The sequence below is a fragment of the Macaca nemestrina genome, chromosome 10 (genome assembly GCF_043159975.1).
Source record: "Macaca nemestrina isolate mMacNem1 chromosome 10, mMacNem.hap1, whole genome shotgun sequence".
In the NCBI taxonomy this organism is placed as follows: domain Eukaryota; kingdom Metazoa; phylum Chordata; class Mammalia; order Primates; family Cercopithecidae; genus Macaca; species Macaca nemestrina.
In genome coordinates, this window is record NC_092134.1 from 134402975 (window position 1) to 134421360 (window position 18386).

An 18386-nucleotide genomic window follows, 5' to 3' on the forward strand; every position below is an offset into this window, starting at 1 on the left:
GGATCTTCTTGTATTTAAATAGTTCTACAATGTGTGCAATACATGCAGGATTTTTCTATTTCTTACACGTGTGTAATGTGTAACAGGAAAGCATAAACTTAATAACTTAAAGAAACCTAGTTATCCATAAAATATTGCTGGAAACAAAATAGAAAATAAAATGATGCAGAGGGAAAAGAACATGTCAGAGATTTCTGAGTTAGAAGGCTAGAGAGAACATTCCAAAAACTATTTGGGAACTGACTTCTAAGATTGCCATCACCAGCTACAGTACTTATGAACAAGCTGACTACTGGCACCCTCAACCTTCTTTCTCAAGGTGGTTCTGCTGTACATAACTGTGCCTCCTCTCCTGGTCAAACCTTCATTCTTGAGATCATACTCCTTTTCCCACATCATATATTGTCCTACACAGAACCTCATTAAAGACTGTTTTTCTCCCTTCTTGATCAAGGCAAACTCTTCCAGAAATGGAGGGGATAGGGCAGTGAAGATAAGGACCGGTCTTCATTTCAAAGTAGAGAGTTGTTTTGCATGATTGATTTTATAGAAAGGGTTGATGAGTTCTAAAATCTTTTTCTCAAAGCCCATTTGCCTGAAATTCTTCTACTCATTGAATTCAAGGCCTTTGGCAGTATTTGTCAGAAAATAAGTAGAACCTCTTTGCATTTAGTCAATGACATGAAATGATGAAATGTTAGTGTGGGATTTAGAGTCATTTTTTCTGCAATGACAAGGAATAGGTGGTGCAATGGTAACATTAGATTACCAATTAAGACAAAAATGTGAAGGAACACAAAACAAATCTTCAGAATCATGATAGACATTAATGACTTCCAATAGCATGTAAGAGAAAATGAATGCAAACAGAAGGGAGAATGCCTGTTGTTGATTTCTTTCTCCTTGTAGTCAGGCTTTACGGGGTTTTTAGGGGACTCTATGGAACAAAAGGCTTTCTTCTAAGGAAACCCTTCACAAATCTTAACATCTTCAGAAAAGCTGCCCTCAACTTGCTGTTTCCCATGATTAGAATGAATGAATGGCTTGATGGGAAAATGACAGTTACTATGTCACCAATCATCAACACTAATTTTCCCTGGGGAATCAGAGTGCTAGAGGTCATAACAAGAAAGACCGGGTAGTACAGAATGAGGAGGAGCAGAAAGATGATCACTGCCTTTACGGCCCTCATGTGGGCCTCTGTGCTGGGGTCTCTGAACCCTGTAGCATGCAGTTGAATCTGCTTGGTGTGTCTAACTAAGGAGAAAAGTAACAAGAAAAATGAGATCAGGCAAAGGATAAAGGGAACCATCGCCCCCAGGTTCAGGGTTAACTGTTTGAAAGCACCTGGAATTGTACTCACTTTGAATGCCCAAGTAATGTTTTCTTCATGACTGACCTTGAAAAGGTGATACCACATACCATTAATTGGAAAGCTAATAATTAAGGAGATAAGAAAGGACCCCAGAAGAATCGCAAGGATGACCTTGTTGATCTTTAGCTTCAGCCAGAAGAAAAATGGGTGGGATATATTGGCTATCTTGAGTAAATAGAAGATACTGAGGCAAGAAGTAAACCAGAGACTTGAATTATTGGCAAATGTCCAGACAGCATCCATAATGCTTTCTAGCACATTAGTGTCATATGTACCTGGAAAGAGCAGTATAAAGAAGCCATCTAATGATATTACACACAGCAAACAGATTCTGGAGATGGCCAAGCTGATCAGGATGATGTCAATCAAGGAAACATCTCTTCTTTTGAGCCAGTCAATACAGTTAACTAGTACAATGAATCCATTTCCCCAAATCCCTATGGTCAGTTCACCAGCAATTAAAATAATATATATTGCCTCTATTGTACTTGGCATACCAGCAGAGACTTCTGATTTTGAATATCACTGATGATGAATTGACTTTCAGCTGACCAGTGAAGAACAATGTCTCGGTATACCACTTAGACCGTGATATAATTGTCTTTCTCTTTCCTTTTTGTTGGCGGATGAAGAAGATAGCCAGTCCTGCTCTGGGCTAGAGCTGCCTACAGACTTCAATGATTGGGGCCAGTAATTTCCTTTGGTGTGGTGCAGTGATGACAGAAGGGCTCTAGGATGCAAATGGGAATGGATCTGGTTTCTTAAATTTGCACAATCTTTCTTATTTTAACCTCTGTATATTTTGGATTTATCAATCAGAGCTGTTGACCAGGAACTTCAAGAGGTATCAATTGCTTGGAAAATACGGCTAGAATTTAATTTGCTGGCCGACTATCCACCCTTGTTAGTATATTGGCATAGCTATCGCTATTACAGATTCTAGGTTTAATGTGTTAGCTTGTGTAGCCAGTTTACTTGCTTGATTGACTAAAGCTTTAAACAAATTGTTATTAACATTAAATGAGGCTTAAATGGCACAACTAGTGGAATGTAGAGGAAAGAATCTAAGGGTTTAGGAAGATAGATAGGAGTATTAAGGTGAATTTATCGTATGGGAACTTCACCTTCTCCCCATTACATGACTTAAGAGAGCCAAAAGGACACTCCATTCACTAGGGCATTGAGAAATACATTATTGAGGTAATTCCCAGTATCCTCAAAAAGCTGTGCAGTGTTGTCTTCTCAACAGAAGGTACAACGAGGGAAATAAACATGAAATTGTAGAGTTGTCAGTAAACGGGACACAGAAAATTCTGGTTTAGATGTTAGGGTTTCTTTTTTTTTGAGACGGAGTCTTGCTCTGTCGCCCAGGCTGGAGTGCAGTGGCCGGATCTCAGCTCACTGCAAGCTCCGCCTCCCGGGTTTACGCCATTCTCCTGCCTCAGCCTCCCGAGTGCCTGGGACTACAGACGCCCGCCACCTCGCCCGGCTAGTTTTTTGTATTTTTTAGTAGAGACGGGGTTTCACCGTGTTAGCCAGGATGGTCTTGATTTCCTGACCTCGTGATTCGCCCGTCTCGGCCTCCCAAAATGTTGGGATTACAGGCTTGAGCCACCGCGCCCGGCCCTGATTTTAGGGTTTCTTAGAGTGTTCTTGCTTTGTACCTGAATGTAGCTTCCGTACATAGAAAAAATAGTCAAAATACTGGTCACTTATCTTTAGAATGGAAACAGATCAGTCTGAACTGTGAGGAGGACAAAGCAAGAAACTAAAAAGCCTGAGAGAGATGCAAGACTCTTCAATCTGAACTGAATAATAAGAATACATGCTCTGAATTTTCTTAGCTCTATTTTTTGGCAGCAGATGTATTATGAATATTAGTATGTTAATTATGTACACATTGGAAACACACAGTTTGTTTTATTGGGACATACTGAAACATGTCATTGGACGTAATAGAACATATTTGAAATAATAGAAAAAGGCACACAGCAATACACAGTTTCCAGAAATTTTATTTTGAAACTAATATTAAATTTTAAGGCAATATTAAATATTGCTTATCAAACGAACACAACAATACAAAGTATTTAATGAGATAATGTGTCATATGTTCAGGGTTTTAGACAAAATAAAGAGATAAAAATCTTGCAGATTTTTATGAGAAAGTAAATGGCTATTGTTACTCTATTAAGTGAAATTTGGGGTTTCTTTCATGCCTCTCTGTGAATTTTGTTTCTGAAGAAATATCAGATTACACAACTCAAAAATATGCACTGTGCTTATCATGACCAAAGCCATGAAAGCGGTAATATTCTGAGAAGGACTTCACTAAAGAAATTGATTCGCATCCAACTGACAGACAAGGTTGCACCATGTTTACATCTCAGGGAATGCAGTATTTCATTATTTTGATTAAACTTTTGGAATGATAAAATTTTGAGGAGGGGAATAAAATGGGTTGAAGGTTATTATTTGGAAATGGAAGTACTCTGGGATCAATTTATAATGTCCAGAAAAGATGAAGATGAAAATATATCGTGTTGGTGGGTGATTAATAACTGGCATTTTAAAATTTCTTGGTAAACCCAGATATAGAATCCAAGTTTGCCTTCTGAGTCATGGTCTTTTCCCCTGCATCCCTTCTTTTCTTTAGCTGTGTGGAATACTGATCAATTTAAGGAAGTTATTATGCCTATATTCAAATGTAAATGCAAATATGCTATAGTATATGACCAGAGTTACCTAAGGGCCCATACTTACTAAAATGCCACCCTTTTATCTTTTCTTGCTATAAATTAAACCCAAATGATCTCAATTTATTTGACACCATTGAATGTGTGTGTGTGTGTGTGTGTGTGTGTGTGTCTGTGTGTGTGTATTTATGTGTTGTTTGCCTTTTGGATTTAATCTTAGCATTGAGAAGTTAAAGAGGGATCCTAGCTGACAGACTTTAACATGTCTTTCCATTGCAGAAACACTTTAATCTAGAATGTTAGTTTATTGATTATTTCTGTCTCCACTAGAAAACAAATGAAATACTGGGAAACTTATGACATCATTTTCTGTATGTCTTTCCATGAGAAGTGAGCAAACACAAACCTACTTAGGCAGATGTTTCTTAAATTTCATTTTCTTTCCTTTGTTGAAATACTGTTTACCATTCTTTAGAACCTTACATCTTTTACAGGCATTTGTCCTCGAATTACTCCACTGGTTATTACTGATCAAGGGAAATGACTATACTCTTCATATTTGTAAATCAAGAACAGAATACTGCTGTACTGTCCTATTTTCTGACAACTTATATTTTGAATAGTTGCTGACTTTAACTCCCACCCCATTCTAAACTCTTCACTGTATCCATTGGGATCTCTAGTAAACCATTAGCAGAAGTCTTATATTCTCATTCATTTCTCTAACAGTTCACTTTATCTTCTTCATTTGAACTCAAGGTTCTGGAACTTTTTTGTTAAATGGACTCCTTTTCCAGTCTGGCACATGCTATAATTTCAGAATAATGTTTTTAAATGCATGAAATAAAAATATTTGAAATTTATAAGGAATCCGTATATATATATGACTTTTTCCTACAGTATGAAATATATTTTTAATATAATATAGGAATTTATGTGCTTTTTAATTGACATAACAAAAATATCTGGCAGAAAGACCAGTGATGAAAGTAAATGATAATAGGTGGCACCTGTAACAACAAAGATTTTTGACTTCCCGAAGTAAAAAAATTACAGATACTGCTGGTATGATATGTGCTTGTTACTTACATTCAAGACATAAGAAATACTAGATTGAAGCTAAGGATTAATAAAAATAAGTATATAATTTGGTGCCCCTCCCAGTTTATTCATCACTCATGTCCGTGGATCTTTTTATTTTAATACTCTACAGTTAAATCCTGTGGCAGCTGTTTTCTCTCAGACCCTCATAGAAGTGGGTCTAAAGCTGGGGTGGGTGGGTGTTTTTCTTTCCCTCTCTTGTAACTTCCAAATTATTCTGTTTCCTTTTTTTTTTTTTTTTTTTTTTTTGAGGCAAAGTTTCACTTTATTGCTTAGGTTGGTCTTGAACTCCTGGCCTGTAGCGATCCTCCTGCCTTGGCCTCCCAAAGTGTTGAGATTACAAGTGTGAGCCACTGTGCCTGGCCAGACTATTCTCCCTCTAATCCCTCATAAGACATACAGCAGTTCGTTATCTCCTGTCATCACTCTATACAAAACATTACCTTTCCTTGTCACAATCATAAGCCAGTCTTCCTTCCTTGATTTTTGCTTTCTACCTGAAATTAAATAGTTAAATATACTAAATTTTACCACCACTCCTTTTGTTAAAGTTCCCCTATCTTTTTGTTGGATGAAATAATCTTCTATTTTAAAAAAATTCATTCAGTAATCTTGTTCGTTGTATTTTTAATTTTTAAAAATTTAATTATTATGGACATATAATAGTTGTACAGATGTTTGGGGGTACATGTGAACCTCATGAAAACAGGGCAATATAAAGACCCATGTTGGGAACAGATGCCTTGAATGAGAAATATGCATGTTTCTTTAAGAAGAGGACAGTCTTAATAGAGAACTATATAAATTCAATAATTCAAGCATAAAACACTTTGTAGCATATTGGGAATAGTCTTGTCTGTTTGAATAAAAATGGCAAAGAAATAGGATATTTGGGATCCATGGAAGACAAATAATTTATTTGCTAAATAACAAAGTTTGGACAAGGCTTGAAATGTATATAACAGTTAAGAGCTTCAGCTTTGGTGCCAGACAGCTGGAGTTGAAGCTCATTCTCAGTTTTATTAGTTGTGTGATTTAGATTGTGCCGAATCTTTTCTTTCTCCAATGTGTAAAACATTGATCATAGTACTATTGATCTCACAGAAATATTATACTTAAAGTCTTGCATTTAAAATACTTAGAATAGTTCTTATCATATACACTCAAAACATTGTAGGTACTATTATTATTGAATTTTTTGGCATTCCATTCAATAAATCATGATTCTCTTATCTAGTTGTTTTGCTATAGAGCCTTTATAGTCTTAATTACAATTTCCTATCCAGAATATTTGGCCAAATTTCACATTTTATGATTTCCATAGTTTGAATATTTGTATTCTCTTCAAAATTCATGTGGAAATGTAATCCCTAATGCAACAATATTAAGAAGTGGGACCTTTTAGGAGACGATTATGATGGGTTTGTCATTATGATGGGATTTAAAGGCCTGAAGGGAACTAAAGAGGCCTTTTAACCTTTCCCCCCTTCTGTTACGAAAAGATACAGCATTCAAGGTTCCATGCTGGAAGCAGTGACAAGGCCTTCACCAGACACCAAACCTGCCAATGCCTTAGTCTTGGACTTTCTAGCCTTCAGCACTATGATAAAATAAATTTCTGTTATTTATAAATTACCTCATCTCAGATTTTTTTTATAGCAGCAAAATGGACTAAGACAATGCCAATCACATGAAATCATAAAATATGGCAACATAATAATTATGGTTTAACAATTTATTTTCTATTACTCACTGAAAATGAAAACAAACTTAAATAGACTTAGTTGTTTTTCTCCTTCACATGTAGTTCTTTTTTTTATTCAATATTAATGCCCAGTGCATCTCATAATATTGAGGGACAGGTGACTATTTTGTTTCTGTCTGCAATGGCATAAATAAAATGATTTTAACAGTATTTCAACTTAAACACAATAAGATATTTATATTTGACAACACATCTAAATGTTCAGGTTAAGTAAAAATATTCTCAGATATGTAGGTTTCAGATGTTTACTAAACATAGAACTTCTTTCAACATTTTGGAGGATATATTAACAAAAAACTATAATGGGGTGAGGAGGTACTTACATGACGTGTGGAGTAAAATTTATAAGAAATTTTGTAAGGCTTACGATGTCAAAAATTAAAAAAAAATTAAGAAAAGAACATCTGTATACTATAGAAATCTTAAAACTCCAGTTGTAGGTACAAGATCAACACATGTGAAACTCTTTAGTGTTTCTACACACCAGGCATCTGAACAGTGAATATAAAAAGTAAATTAAGAAAACAATTCCAAAATAATGAAATAACTAGGAATAAATTTAACCAAAGAAGCAAAATACTTATATACAAAAAATGATGAAACATTGCTGAAAGACATTAAGGAAGACACAAGTAAGTAGAAAGACATTCCTTGTTCATGGACAAGATGATTTGATATGGTTAAGATATCAATACTACTCAAAGCAATCTAAAGATTATTAAAATTTCTATCAAAAATTTCTACAGACCTTTTTTTTTCAGAAAGAGGAAAATTAATCCTCAAATTCGGGTGAAATTACAAGGGAACCCAAATACCCAGAACAATCTTTAAAAAAGGAGAACAAAGTTGGAAAACTCACACTTAATTTTTTATTTTATTTATATATATATATATATAAATATATAAATATATTATATATATATATATATATATATAAAATTTTTTTTTTTCCCCCTGCAGGCCTCGTTAAGGCTTCCCTGAGCCCTGGGCTGGCTTCTGCCATGGCAGATACCAGAAGAAGCAAGCCTTGTCCCTGTTCACAGAAGATTCTAGCCAGATCAGGAGCTGAAGATAGCAAAAGAGGGAGAAGTCTAATCCACAGTCCCAGGCCCTGGTGAGTAAGGTTTGGTGCGAGGAGAAAGTTGATGATACGGAAGGGCGTTCCAGTCCTGCTCCTTTGGAAGTGGAGAATCCGGAGAACCTGGGGGATGCAAGATGGACAGGCTGCTGCTTAAGAACATCCAGCCTCCTAGAGAAAATTGTTGCTGTCAAGGTGACTGAATGAACTCAACTATGCCTTGTTATTTTAAAACCCACTGTCTGCTTTCTGAACTGATAATCAAGAGTCCATGTGTGTCTTAAAGAACGATTGTTCATTGTAGTAGAACCCATTGGGAGAAGTCTCTTGGCTCATGAACTTCATCTGGCCACAGCTGATTGAATTAGGGGTGGATACCTAACTCAAGTTAAGCCAATCTTATTCTGTGCCCACTGCAATGTAAGATGTAAAATAGGTATTTTTGTCTCCTTGGATCAGTGCTGTATCTTTAGTGTCTAGAATTCTGCCTACTACACAGTAGGGGCTCCATGCATATTTAATGAACAAATGAATGAATAAATCTCTGTGAAGAATTTGGAATTTTGACCTTGGAAACACAGAGAATGGGAGTTGTGGAAACTGAGTCACATTGGCTGCATAAGCTAGAAATAATACCCACTCCTTCCCATATCTGAGGTCCTTGGGGCTATCTCAGTCATGACTGAGTCCTGACTCTTTCTAAAGATGATTGGACTCAACTCTTAACTTTAGGACAGATGGCTTAACATCCTAACTATAAAGCTCCTTCCTCCTTACTGCTTACATTCATTTCTGTTGCAACCAAAAACCTTTAATGACATGCTGAGAAATTTTGCACCTTGACATATCCTGTTCCCCACCCTAGGAGCTTCTCTAGGAGTCATAATCACTCCTGGCTGCACCTTGGGCTGCATCCAGATCTGCCCCACTGCCACCACCCCCAGCTCTGTAGGCTCTGGCTCTTAAGACTACAGGGACCCAGAGGCAGGAAAAAGTGGCATCATGGAATTCCATGTCCTTTAGGGCAAGTGGGAAGTACTATGCCTCTTCTCCTTGCAAGACCCCTCACTACATCCTGTCCTCAGATATGACACTTGGGCCCCTCAGGTCAGATACTCTTAGTTTTTCATCTGCTTTTACTCCATAGACACAAAGGGGAGAGACCAAAGAAATGTACAGATTCATTCAAATCCTTATTAAAAATTCTCACAGACTGTGTTTCAGAAACAGAAAAATTTATCCTCAAATCCATATGGAATTACAAGAAACCTTGAATTTCCAAAGCAATCTTAAAAATGGAGAATAAAGTTGGAAGGCTCACACTTAATATTTTTAAAATTCACTACATTACTTCTCAACTTTTCGGCTAAAGTCAAGTATAAAACTTACTACAAAGCTACAATAATCAAGACTGTTTTATTGGCATAAGGATAGACATATAGACCAATGTAATAGAATCGAGAGTTTTGGAGTAAACCCATGTATCTATGATTAATTGATTTTTGACAAGTGTGTAAAAATTCTTTAGGGCATAGTCTTTTTGACAAGTGACGCTATGACAATTGGATATCCACATGCAAGAGAATGGAGTTGGACCCCAAACTCACAACATATACAAAACTTAGCTCAATATGGATCAATTACCTAAATATAACAACTAAAACTAAATACACCCAGAAGAAAATCTAATGGTAATCTTTATGACCTTGGATTTGGCAATGGATTCTTACATATGACATGAAAAAAGTAAGCCACAAAAAAAATACTCAAATTGGATTTCACGCAAAATAAAACTTTTGTTTATCACAAGCCTCTCCAAGAAAGTGAAAAGACAATCTATAGACTGGGGGAAAATATTTGCAGATCATATAGCTGCAGTGACTTTAACAGTTAGAATATGTAAAGAATCTCTACAACCCAACAAAAAATCCAATTTTAAATTGGGCAAAAGATTTATAAATGTCTAATAAGCACATAAAAAGATGCTAAGCATCATTAGTCATTGGGGAAGTGCAAACCAAAACCGCAGTCATGTATTACTTCACATCCACTAGAATGGCTATAGTAAAAATCCTGGAAAATAACAAGGGTGGGCAAGGATGTGGAAAGTGTGGAACTCTCGTACATTCTTGGTGGAAATGTACAATGATAAAGCTACTGTGGAAAACAGTTCAGTGCCTCCACAAGAAGCTAAGCATAGGAATTGCCATATTACCTAGTAATTTCACTCCTAGTATATATTGAAAACAGTAACTCAAATAGATACTTATGTGCCAGCATATATTGCAGCATAATTCACAACAGCCAAAAGGTAGAAATCACCCAAGTGTTTTTCAACTGATGAATACCTAAACAAATTAGGGTGCATACACACAATAAAATATTATTCAGTCACACAAAAGAATGATGGTCAGAGATACATGTTAAGATACTGATGAGCCTTGAAAACTTTCTTAGTAAACTAAACCAGATACAAAATGAGAAAACCTGTGTGATTCTATTCATATGAATTATCTAGACTAGGCCAATTCATAAAGCCAAAAAGCAGATCAGAGGTCACCAGGAACTGTGGGAAAGGAAAAATAGGGAGTTACTGCCTAATGAATCCAAAATTTCTATTTGTGGTAATGTAAAAGTTTTGGACACAGTGGTGATGCTTGCACAACATTGTGAATGTAATCAGTGCCACAAAATTATACTTAAAATGGTAAAGATGACAAATTTGTTATATAAATTTTATCACAATGAAACAAAATAAATGTGTAAATTAAAAAAATTAATATTCCAGACCATAAAATCATGCAGCATGGAAATGGCTATCAGGAGAATAAGAATGAATTAAACTTAATTTTATATGAAATGAAGATAAAGGTATCAATTTAAAACCCAGCACATGAAAATTTGATATCAATAGAGTAAAAAGAAGAAATGAGAAGATAGAAAACAATATAATCACAGTTACATTAAGTGTAAAAATGTTTCTCAGTAATTTTGAGATTACATTATTAAAGTGTCAAAAATGAGATACTTGTTTTCTACAAGAGACATTTAAAAAATAAAAAGCAGAAGTGTTGAAAATGCAGAGGTGGAAAACACATGATCTAGAAATGATAAATGCTTGAAGTGATGGATCCTAAATATCTTGACTTTTATTACACATTATATACATGAAACAAAATATCACATATACCTTACAATGTTGAACAAATATTATGTATCAAAATAAAATAAAATGTAACAAAATTAGGGAATTTACCAAGGGCAAAATAAAATTTAAAGCAAAAACTTTCATGATAAGAGTTTTTAATATTAGTAAAAACCATAAGAAAGTAATGACCCTGAATAAAAATGCAATTATCAACATTGCTTCAAATTAAATGCAACTACAAATAAAACAATTATGAGCATAAACAAATAAATCAGTAATTGTTAAGTGTAGGTTTACTAATTTATTGGAAATTTTCATATATTAAAGATGTAAACTAGTAATATCATTAATGTTCATCTAATGTATATACATTTAACACCATCAAACTCATTTAAAGAAAATCAGTCACAAAAATGGATCATACGTTGGGCCAAATAAATCTCATCCTAGGCCAAATATCATACACATATGCTGTCTGACCCAACTTAAATAAAATAAGATATCAATACAAAAGTTACCTTTAAAAATCTCATTATTGTTAAATATCTCTTGCATTAAAATGAAAGTGTAAAGAATATTTTGAAATTCTTTGAGTTGAATACAATATAAGAACAATGTGTCAACATTTGTGGAATACATGTAAGTTGATATTTGGGCAGAAAACATACAATTTTGAATACTTTTACTGAAAAAAAAAGAAAGCTAGTGAAACAAACAACTTTTGCCTTAAAAAATATGGCAAACTGTCATCCTAACCAAATTAACGCAGAAACAGAAAACCAACTATCACATGCTCTTGCTTCTAAGTGGGAGCCAAACATTGGGACACACAAACGTAAAAATGGCAACAATAGACACTGAGGACTAAGTGGAGAGGGAGAGATGGCAGGGATTAGGGGGTAAGGACTGTCAAACTAGCTGTTGAGTACCATGCTCACTACGTGGGTGATGGGTTCAATTATACTCCAAACCTCAGCACCAAGGAATATAATCTGCTAACAAACCTGCACCTGTACCCCCTTATCTAAAATAGAAGTTAAAATTATTTTTATAAATTAAAAAAAGCTGCATAAAAATATATGAAAACCCAGATGTCTGGAAAAGTCCTTCCAGTCCAGAAAAGATAAAGATACTGAAAAAGAAGCCTTCAGAATTATTTTTAAAGTGCATGGTCCAGCTGTCAAGAGAGTTAAAAAAAGAATCCTCAGATGCCAAAAATAGTGGGAAAGTGCAAATCATGAGAGGAAACAGTGCTGAAGATAGAGTTAGTCCCTAACTATCTATCTTGGAGTTAGAGGAGGTTATCTATCAGAGGGCATTGTCACTCTCCTTTAAACCGGTGTTTAAGTATTTTTTAATTTTGTTATTTTTTTAAATTGATGTTCTGCGGTGAAAAGGTATATGCAAAACTATCCCTAAAGGCTGACAGAGCTGAGAGGCCAAAGAAAGAGGCTAACAAATCCAGTTTCTCAGAAAGAAATGTTTATTTATTTATTTACTTATTTATAATTTTTACTCCAACCACTTTTTGGGTACAAGTATTTTTTTGTTACATGGATGAGTTATATAGTGGTGAATTCTGAGATTTTAGTATACCCATCACCTCAGTAGTGTAAATTGTACCTAATATGTAGCTTTTTTATCCCTATCCTCCCTTCCGACCTCCCCCTTTTGAGTCTCTAAAGATCACGATATCACTCTGTATTTCTTTGCACACTCATAGCTTAGCTCCCACTTATAACTGAGAACATGCAGTTTTTGGTTTTCCAGTCCTGTGTTACTTCGCTTAGAATAATGATCTCCAGGTCTATCCAAGTTGCTGCAAAAGATATATGTATCTTATACATCTCTCTCTATATATATATCTTATACATAGACATGTTATCTTCTTTAAAAGAAATAAATATTTAATAGGAACTTATAAACAGAGGCAATGTCTTGGGTGGCCGCAAGATATTGGATCCCCACACCCGCCCTCCAGAAAATATCCTTTATATATTAAGCTTTTTGGGTAAAACATGTGCAGCTACTCATACCTCAGACTCTCTTGCTAAAACTTATGACCACTAAGAAGGTTAGCTCTTTATGAGGGGTTATCTATGTCACGGGAATTGTTTAAAGAGCTTGCTGCAGAACACATTGGTATGCAGGAGATAAACATCAGTGGCTGTGGTAGTTTTGCTTCAGGATGGCATCACTCTTTCTATGCAATAGGCTATTTTCCTATCTTATGTAATAATAACTGTACACATTTATCAGGTACATAGTGATGTTTTGAAACATACAATGTATAGTGATTCGGTAGGTTAATTAGAAGATCTATCATCTCAAACATTTATCATTTCTTTATTGGGAATATTGAAATCCTCCTTCCTGATATTTAAAACTATGTATTATTGTTAGCTATAGTCATCGTATGGTCCTATAAAACACTAGAACTTACTCCTCCTATCTAGCTGAATTTTGTATACTTTTACAAACCCCTGTCCTTCCCAGCCTCTGGTATACTCTGCTTTTCTTTTTACTTCTATGAGATCTTCTTTTATTAGTTTTCTTATATGAGCGAGAATGTGTGGTGCTTAACTTTTTGTTTCTGGCTTAATTCATGTACCATAGTGTCTTCGCTTTCCATCCATGTCATTGCAAATGGCACTTCATTCTTTTTTTTTAAACTGTTATGGATAAATAGTATTCCATTGTGTATATATGCAGCATTTTCTTCATCCATTCATAAACCAGTGCTTATGTTTTAAAAGATCATATGCATGTTGGATAAGATACCTGACTTGGACTTCTCCAAAGTTAGAAGTGAGATTGGATACTATCTATAAGCCAAGACCCCTGAAATGCAAAATCTTAATAGACAAATGAGAAAATAATATATGTCCAGCAAAAGACTAAAGTATGAGTACTTAACACTCAGCCAGTGTAGTTAATTGAAAGGGGAATGTAAAAGGGAATGAAAGATGAATGTTGCTCTAAGAATTTGTAACAATAGCCTTTCACTCATGTATACTTGGGGCTAGAAGTTAAATTCTATATAGCCTAAATCATTGCAAACTGAAAAGTTTAGCTTAAAGAAGTTGAGACTGCAAGTGACCCCAGTCAGCCTTCACAAAGTTAAACTCTTTCTGGCAGATGTCACTGTAAACCTGACCTCAAAGAATTCCCACAGATAATATTCTAATAAAACTGAGTTCAAAATAAAATCATAAAACATGTGAGGAACAAGCCAATATAATCAAAAGTTAGTACAAACAACAAAGTTAGTCATCAGAGCTACAAACGCAGCAGATATCAGAATTAGAGCTTATGCAGTCTGTGCAAATGCTAGGGAAGATTCTTTTTCTTTCCCTTGTTTCTCAAAGCAAGTATTACTAAACATATTTTTTCACGTGCCTCATCTTTTATTTAATTGTATTTTTCATATGACATAAATTATTACATAGAAAATTACGTAATACTACAAGAAAATTAAAATTATCTGTAATCCCAATATCCACAGATAACCTCGTCATCCAGTTTATATATAAATCTAATCAAAACAGATTTTTAAAGTAACATGCTTATTATCTGTCATCTATCTATGTTGAGATCTATTTTACAATATATGTAGAAATATGTTAACAATGGTTAGTTGAGTACTGCAAATGTGCATAATCAATTTCTTCTTTATATATTTTTGTGTTTGCTAATTTTAGATGCAATAAAACTGTGTTTTATAGTAGAAAATGGAGCTTTTGATGAAAGGAACAGGTATCAGTAAAAATAAGTTAAAATCGGCAAAAATAGCAGAAGAAACCATAAATCAATATGAGATCATGTAAATTATCCACTTATTTCCCCAAACATTACAAACTAAATTACTCACTAAATAGCAAATTAAGAAAAAATCATAACACATATATGGCATACTGTTAATGTATAAAGTAGTCACAAAATTGGTAAGAAAAACTATGACATGAACAAATAAGGAAAAAACAATGAACAATTCCCAAAGTGTATATGCTATTGGTTAATCCTGTAATAATGCTTAACTGCACTAGTAAATATATGTGAAGTAAAGATATTTTTGCAATCAAGGTAATGACATTAAAAATAATAACCTGCTTGATTTCGAGACTGGAATAAGATGTATATTTTTTCACTATTAACATATAGGTTTACTACTTCTACAGAGCAATTTATCAGTTCTGCAAGGAATTTGTCAAATTTCTCCCCATTGGAATTTTCCTTAAAAATAATTTACATATTACTCTGTCTATATACTAGTCATACTGGACCTTTAGTTTCTGGAATACCCTCTACTCCTTCTTGCTTCAAGACCTCGACATGATACTTTCCCACCCCAAATTTCTCCTCCTTTGTCCACCTTACTCCTACACATTATTTAGATATCAAATTAAACCATTAACCTCAGTGACATCTTGTCCATTCCCATGACCAGGTCAGGTCAACATCCTATAGTTTTTCTCTCCCAATATCATAAATATAATTGTTTAAGTTAGCTAGCTATTCATTTGTTTTCCATTAGAATATATTTTCCATTATATTGATGTCTTGTTCACTACTCTGTCCTCAATACCTAGCCAAGTTAGCATTCAAATAGTATTCATATGAATGAATAGTATTCATGCTCTATAATACTCATATTATGTTTATTTCTAACCGTGGAAAACTGAAGACAATTTAAATGCAAATGATATGATAAACATTAAGTATATTATTGTATATTTGCAAGGGGAGTTATGTACCCCTTAAAATGATTAGTATAAGTAATTTTTGAAAACATGGGAAAATGAATAAATTCCACATTATCAACATAATCTATATGGAGAACATAGTTCTTTTTACAGTATAATTTCCAATAAGCCAATATATTTGGTTGAAATAGGCAGCAGCATTGGGTTTTCTTTTTTCTGCTATCTCTTTATCTGTACATTCTAAACACAATAGTTTAAAAATATAAAAATATTGATTTGGAAACCTGACATAGAAAATGAATTAAGTCCTTATATTTGGGAATATTTCACTTACTAGGCCATAAGTATGAGATCAAGGCACTTTTGGAAGTTGCCAAAATAAGTCACTGAGTTTATAACCTGAGTTGGACATAAAATTTCACTTTAAAACCCAAAATTTGAAACATGCCTGTGACTGCAAGTTTGTGTAGATAAACGTGTGTGTGTGTGCATGTGTGTGTGTGTGTGTGTGTATGAAGCTCTAAGACAGAACATTTCATATTTCACACAGATTCTACCCTGTGTTCATCTTGTGTCCTTTGGTCAGGGACTGCGTTGAATCTTGCAGCCTTTGGATCTATGCTTCTAGAAAAATCTTTACTCAACTTTAATTGGTTCATAATCTGCCTTATCTCAAATCACTGATTATGAAGAGTATATTTATTTCATCAGTGTTTTGATCCCCTATCCCTCAACTAGACTCTTGTTTCCCTAGCTATATTTCACAGAACTACGTCTATTACTCTGACTACTTGCTACACATCAAACATACACCAGTAAAAGAGGATGTTAGATTTTAAAAAATGAAAAAAATAACCCTTTAAATAATTAAAATAGCATACTGAAAAGAAGCACCACCATCTATCCTCACTTCCATGTTCTAAATGTCAAGATTGATCTAATTTTCTTTCTTTTTTTTTTTCTTTGGGTTTTCTTGGAGAATAGGTGTCCTTGCTTCAGAAAAGTCAGGTAAAGCACAACGAGAAGTCTTATTTTAGAGCTTATTCTCACCGCTATAATTTTTATAGTGAATAGTCTCCAGGCTGATGGTTTTCCTCTAGGAAGTTTGTAGGAAGAAGTTGCAGGGTGGGGAAGCTGACTAAGCCACTGAGTTTGCATGTGAGATTAAAATCTCCTCAAAGACGAGATTCCCTGAAATGTAGTCAAAACAATTATGGAAGATTTCAGTGATTTTTAATGACACAGTTTAAAAAACAAAGCAAGAATGCAGTGCAGTGAAACAGATCTTCAAGGATTTATTCACTGGATTCTTTTCATGGAACATCCATATCTCCCCAAGGTGTCTATGTGGCTCTGAGGTTTTTCCTTTTCTCACAGCACTTCAATTGCTGTAGTACCCTCAAAGAGGCTTGCTTTAGCTTGCTGTTTCCTAGAATTAAGATAAATGAGTGACCCCAGGGATAGATGGCTGTGGTTGTCATTCCAAACATAAGCAACAGTTTGTTTTCTGGCACAGTAAAATACGATATTTCTATGGCTATGCCTATAAAATACAAGATAAAGAGGATGATGAAAGATATTAAAACTTTCATTGCCTTCACATGAGCTTCAGTGTTGGAGTCTCTCAGTCCTGTCACATTTGATTGCATCTGCCTGTTGTGTCTCCAAAGGGAAATGATCAACAAAACACTTGTAATTAGGGATAGTGTAAAGAAGAAAATGACTCCCAGATTTAGCAAAATCTGCTTAACAAAGTATTCATTTTTAAATATGTTGAGACGCCAGACTGTGTCATTCTTCATTTTAAAATCATTAAGAATCTTCGCAATATATGCAAAATTAAGTAAGCATGAAATAAGTAAGAATCCCATCAGAAGGGGAAGAACCCTATTTGTTCTACTCTTCAACCAGAGAAATATGTAGTTGGAAAAATTTGCTATCTTCAGGAAATAGAAGATGCTGAGGCTGGTGGCAAACCACATACTTGATTGATTACTAATTACCCAAAAGTAACTAATATATTCAATTAGGTTACCAGAAGCATATATATCTGGAGAGAATATCCGTATGAATCCATCTGTAATTATTAACCATATCAGAAAAATTCTAGAAATAGCTAAGCCGGTGAGAATAAAGCCAATTGTAGATAACTTATTCTTGGCACAGTCAATGCAGTTTACAAGTCCAATAAATCCATTCCCTAAAACCGCAAATACTGACTCACTAATTACAACAAAAATGAAGATGCCTTCCACTACACTTAGCATATCTGCTAATTCTTAATATTGCTTCTGTTACGTCTATCTTAGATTACCTGTTGCAGAACGAGGCATATATTGGCTGCTTGATGGAAGCATGACTTTCTTCTCATTTGTTATATAAAGACTTGAAATTGCCCCAGTAATGGCTTATGATGGAATTAGAAATTTCTCAATGAAGACCTTTCCAAATATATCTATAAAACGTGGCTAGTCTAGAGAATGTTCAGACTGAATGCCTATCTATAATTTGTTAAAATGC

General features: G+C 34.5%; 2 protein-coding genes and 1 long non-coding RNA gene across 3 annotated transcripts in view; 1 reads left to right on the forward strand and 2 right to left on the reverse strand.

Annotated features, from left to right (window-relative positions):
• Positions 1-18386, forward strand: part of LOC105499950 (uncharacterized) — a 186778-nt gene that overhangs the window by 29806 nt on the left and 138586 nt on the right. The window contains exon 2 of the long non-coding RNA XR_011608603.1: positions 7898-8051. This is a non-coding gene — a long non-coding RNA (uncharacterized lncRNA). The remainder of the gene's footprint in view (positions 1-7897; positions 8052-18386) is intronic.
• Positions 890-1962, reverse strand: LOC105499947 (taste 2 receptor member 9). Its single transcript, XM_011772843.3, has one exon. The coding sequence runs from the start codon at positions 1868-1870 to the stop codon at positions 938-940; it is 933 nt and encodes a 310-aa protein (XP_011771145.2). The 5' UTR covers positions 1871-1962; the 3' UTR covers positions 890-937.
• Positions 17083-18220, reverse strand: LOC105499949 (taste 2 receptor member 10). The gene has a single exon (XM_011772847.3). The coding sequence runs from the start codon at positions 18131-18133 to the stop codon at positions 17210-17212; it is 924 nt and encodes a 307-aa protein (XP_011771149.1). The 5' UTR covers positions 18134-18220; the 3' UTR covers positions 17083-17209.

Bases quoted from the DNA above. Each gene is read 5' to 3' on its own strand.
- LOC105499947 (XM_011772843.3), bottom strand. From the start codon at position 1,870: ATGCCAAGTACAATAGAGGCAATATATATTATTTTAATTGCTGGTGAA.
- LOC105499949 (XM_011772847.3), bottom strand. From the start codon at position 18,133: ATGCTAAGTGTAGTGGAAGGCATCTTCATTTTTGTTGTAATTAGTGAG.